At 46.8% G+C, this 4,590-nt stretch overlaps 1 protein-coding gene across 2 annotated transcripts in view; it reads right to left on the reverse strand.

The window, feature by feature from the left end:
* Positions 1-1,222, reverse strand: part of Tmod2 (tropomodulin 2 (neuronal)) — an 18,118-nt gene extending 16,896 nt beyond the window's left edge. Inside the window, exon 1 of one of the 2 annotated variants that reach the window (XM_013010061.1) lies at positions 1,043-1,222. In XM_013010061.1, the coding sequence (XP_012865515.1) occupies positions 1,043-1,168 (126 nt within the window). In that variant the 5' untranslated portion in view covers positions 1,169-1,222. The remainder of the gene's footprint in view (positions 1-1,042) is intronic. The other variant, XM_013010062.1, reaches the window with a different exon arrangement.
* Between the last annotated feature and the right edge of the window lie 3,368 nt (positions 1,223-4,590).

Here is a 4,590-nt window from a genome sequence, read left to right on the forward strand (position 1 = left end):
CTGGGCGCTGTCCCTCAGCTCTTCAGCTCAAGGCAAGCGCTCTACCACTTGAGCTACAGCACCACTTCCTCAAAAAAGATTTTTAAGAACAACAGAAAAAAGAAAATAACATCAGAGCTAAAGACAGTGCTGGCTAAACAAATAATAAGTTAGCTTGCTATTATAAGAACTCATGAAGAGCCGGGTGCCAGTGGCTCATGCCTACAATCCTAGCTACTCAGGAGGCTGAGATCTGAAATCATGGTTCAAAGCCAGCCTGGGCAAGAAAGCCCATGAAACTCTTATTTCCAATAACCCACTCAGAAAACTGGAAGTGGCGCTGTGGCTCAAGTGGTAGAGAGTTAAGCTTGAGCTGAAGAGCTGAGGGACAGCGCCCAGACCCAGAGTTCAAGCCCTATGACTAACAAAAAAAAAAACCCACTCATAAAGAAATGTAGGAAGTGGAGCTGTGGCTCAAAGTGGTAGAGGTAGAGTGCTAGTCTTGAACAAAAAAAAGAGCTCAGAGACACATGTAGGCCTTGAGTTCAAAACTCCTCAGCCAACAACAAGAAGAAAAAGAAATTCAGAGCCCCATTTAAATCTATTTGATATTAGATTTATAGCCATTCTAATCTATCTATTTTCATACGACTGTCACAGATTTCAAGTTATTTTCTGTATTATGGCAGACGTAGAGGTATTGTTCAAGTGGAAGAATGCCCAGCCTTGAGTGACAATGCTAAGGAAGAGTGAGAGGTCCTGAGTTCAAGTCTCAGTACTGCCCCCTTCCCAAATGTAGTTGAGGTTAAAAAAATGTATTTGAGGTTAGTAGATTACTTTGGAAATCCTTTCTTTCCCTAAGTTAGATTAATGTTTTTCCTCAATCAATGGGGGGGAAAATCCATTCCTCATTCACATGGAACTGATAGCTAAGAAACACATTTGCAAACTTCTCCATGAATTTGTCAAAGTAAATGACCGAGGACCAAGGAAGGAAGAATGCAGAATTCGCACTCAGAGCCGACGGATTTGCGCCACTCTGCTCTGGTTCCACATCACTCACCTCAGGATCAAGGTCATCGAGGACATTTTCCAACTGTTTTAGTTCCTCCTCTGACAGTTTGCCAAGGAGCTCATCTTCATCGATGTTCTTGTATTTCTCCAGCTCCTTTTGAAAGGGGAGCGCCATATTGGTTCATGCGCTCGTCCCTCACACCGAGTGCTTCCAAAGTGATCCTTCACAGCTCTGCTGAAGACACAGAAAGACTGTTGGAAGTTTTGTCTACGCAGATTCACGCACGGGACCCTGTTAGGGAGATTTCGGGACCAGCACACTGAAAGGTAATATCCCTTTTTGGTTGTTAGAGCAATGGCCAGTTAGGAGGTCAATAAATCTGATTTTTCTTTGGTCAGTTGTGGGGCTTGAACTCAAGACCTGGATACTGTCCCTGAGCGCTAGCACTCTACCACTTTGAGCCACAGCACCACGTCTGCGTTTCTGGTGGTTCCTTGGAAATGAGAGTCTCATCGCCTTTCTTGCCTGGGCTGGCTTGGAACCTCGATCTTCAGATCTCAGCCTCCTGAGCAGCTAGGATTACAGGCATGAGCCACTGGCACCAGCTAACTAATTCTGATCTTTACAGTGTTGCTGCAAGGAAGCCTGTTCAGAGACTGGCAATGCCCCCCTATCTCCCCACTTTCCAGTGATGGTTCAGGTGAAGGTGGCCCCCATGCTGAGCAGGAGGTCATAGGGCTAGGATGTGTGTGTGCCTGGCTTTCTGCACCCAGAGTACTGAGTGCCTTTCCACCAGGCCGCTTTGCCTTCCATCCTTTCTAAGAGCAAAACAGAGATCAACAATGCAGTAATTGTAAGGCAGTTGTAAGCCGCACACTTGCCTCTTTGCAGAGAGAGAGAACTGTGAAGAATACAAAATGGGGTCCATTCAGGGAAGAGAGTTGGGGAGATCCCAGTGAGAAAGCTTTTGCCTAGTAACCGCCCTGCACAGTGACCAAGTGACACTCTGAAACGCTCCCACCTGACCAAACAACTTCTTTCTCTTCTTCCTTTATTTGCCATTGTATCTCTATTCTCATTTCCTTTAGTTCTCTTCTTCTTTTGCTGCTAGTCCTGAGGCTTGAACTCAGGGCCTGGGTACTGTCCCTAAGCTTTTTTTTTTTTTTCTCAAGGCTAGCACTCTACCACTTGAGCCACAGATCTACTGCTGGCTTTTTGGTAATTAAATGGAGATAAGTCTTACAGGCTTTCCTGCCTGGCTGGCTTTGAACCACGATCCTCCGATCACAGCCTCCTGAGTAGCTAGGATTATGGGCATGAGCCACCAGCATCCACAAGTCTTCCTTGTAAGCTTCAATTTCTGTATTCCAGCAAAAAACAAAAGGGCTTATGGGAATATAGTGTACCTCAATGGTAGAGTGCTTGCTAGAATGAGACGGGCTCTGTGTTGGGGTTTGATCCCCAGCACTAGAAGGAATGAAGGGAGATGAGGGAGGGAGGGAAAGGAAGGAAGGAAGAAAGAGTTTGCTGGCTGTCAGTGGCTCCCACCTGTCCATAACTCTTAGGAAGCTGAGATCTGAGAATCAAGGTTTGAAGCCAGCCCAGACAGGAAAGTCTTATCTCCAATTAACCACCAAAAAATCAAGAAGTGGAGCTGTGGCTCAAGTGGTAGAGCACTGGTCTTAAGCACACGAAGTGTAGAAACAGTGCCCTGGCCCTGAGTTCAAGTCCCAGGAAAGAAAGAGAAAGAAAGAAAGAAAGGAAGGAAGGAAGGAAGGAAGGAAGGAAGGAAGGAAGGAAGGAAGGAAGGAGGGAAGGAAGGAAAAGAAAAAGAAAGAAAAAAGAGAAAGAGAGGGAAGGAAGGAAAATAATATACTATTTAATAGCATCAAAGATGCATAATTTATCATACATAATTTCCTGAAGTTGAGATGTTTCTCAGAACTGATGCTATCATACAAACACTGTAGCCTCTGTTCTTGTGCAGTCTGTGAGCATCCTGTGTTTCTCCCTGGGAAGTTGGCAGCAGAACTACATGGAATGCCCTGCTCTGTTCTCATGGCCTGTGTGCTCTGCTTGGAACTGGGCTCAGATTCAGCTCCACAGGATGCCCGATGTCAGAGGTGAGTGAAGCCTTCACCGTCTAATCAAATAACACTGCTGGCTCTTCTCCTAGTTTTCTTTTTCTGCCAGTCCCAGGCCTTGTGTTCTTGCTTAGCTTTTTCACTCAAGCCTGGCATTTTACCACTTGAACCACAGCTCCACTTCTGGCTTTTTTGTGTGTGGATAATTGGACATAAAGTCTCATTGGAGCCAGGTGGCAATGGCTCACGCCTGTAATCCTAGCTCCTCTGGAGGCTGAGATCTGAGGATCACGGTTCAAAGCCAGCCCAGTCAGGAAAATCCGTGAGACTCATATCTCCAATAAGCCACCAGAAAGCCGGAAGTGGCGCTTTGGCTCAAGTGATAGAGCACTTGCCTTGAACTGAAGAGCTGAGGGACAGCGCCTAGGCCCAGAGTTCAAACCCTGTGACCAATCCAAAAAAAAAAAAAAAGTCTCATTACAGGGGAAGGGGCTGGGAATGTGGCTTAGTGGTAGAGTGCTTGCCTAGCATGCACAAAGCCCTGGGTTCGATTCCTCAGTACCATATAAACAGAAAAAGCCGGAAGTGGCACTGTGGCTCAAGTAGTAGAGTGCTAGCCTTGAGCAAAAGCAGCTCAGGTTCAGTGCCCAGGCCCTGAGTTCAAGTCCTAAGACTGGCAAAAATAAAAAATAACAAGTCTCACGGACTTTCCTGGTCAGGCTGGCTTCAAACCACAATCCTCCTATCTCTGCCTTCTGAGTAGCTAATACTATAGGTGTGAGCCACTGGTGTAGGCTGTAGTTTTTCACCTTGAAGCAAACATAGATCCACTACAAAGAAGACTGGAACATTCTCATAGCTTTTAAAGGCCAGCCTCAGGGGGTTTGTTTTGTGTTCCAGCTCAGGGCAGGCCTGCTGTATCCCCCTTCCCCAAGCCCTGCCAGGGGTTCATACTTGTTTTCCTCCTGTCAGGGATGCTGCAATGGAAAGTTTGTCCAGCTGCAGCCACGCCTCCCGCAGGGTGTCGGTCCCATAGCAAGCATTCAATGCGCAACCAGATCTGATGCACGCAGAGACATCAGACACGTGCTCAAACAGGCGGCCAGCAGCCCAAGTGAGCATGCGCACAGAGCTGCCCAGGATAATGGAAAATAGGACCTGAGCTGAAAGGGGGAGGGGGGAGAGGGAGTGGTGCCTCAGGCTCTTAAATAGCTCTTCCTGTTACCCAGAAATTTAAGGCAAGGCTTGAGAAAGGGGGGAAAAAAAAACCGAGAGGCTTTCTTTGCTTCTCTCGCTCCTACTTCGTTTATGTATCAGTACTGTAAAGGGTGAAAATTAGATGCATGCAACATGAACCAAGACAGCCCTTCGCTCCCCCAAAAGCCAACAGCCAATGCCCCGTGCTGATGACACATGCCTAAGAGCGTGATTTTTAAGATAGCCAAAATCTGAGAAGGTCCATCTCCAAAATAACCAGCAAAAAAGTTGGACAGTATGTGTGGCTCAGGTGGT

Source organism: Dipodomys ordii, unplaced genomic scaffold (assembly GCF_000151885.1).
Source record: "Dipodomys ordii isolate 6190 unplaced genomic scaffold, Dord_2.0 Scaffold11, whole genome shotgun sequence".
Taxonomy (NCBI): Eukaryota; Metazoa; Chordata; class Mammalia; order Rodentia; family Heteromyidae; genus Dipodomys; species Dipodomys ordii.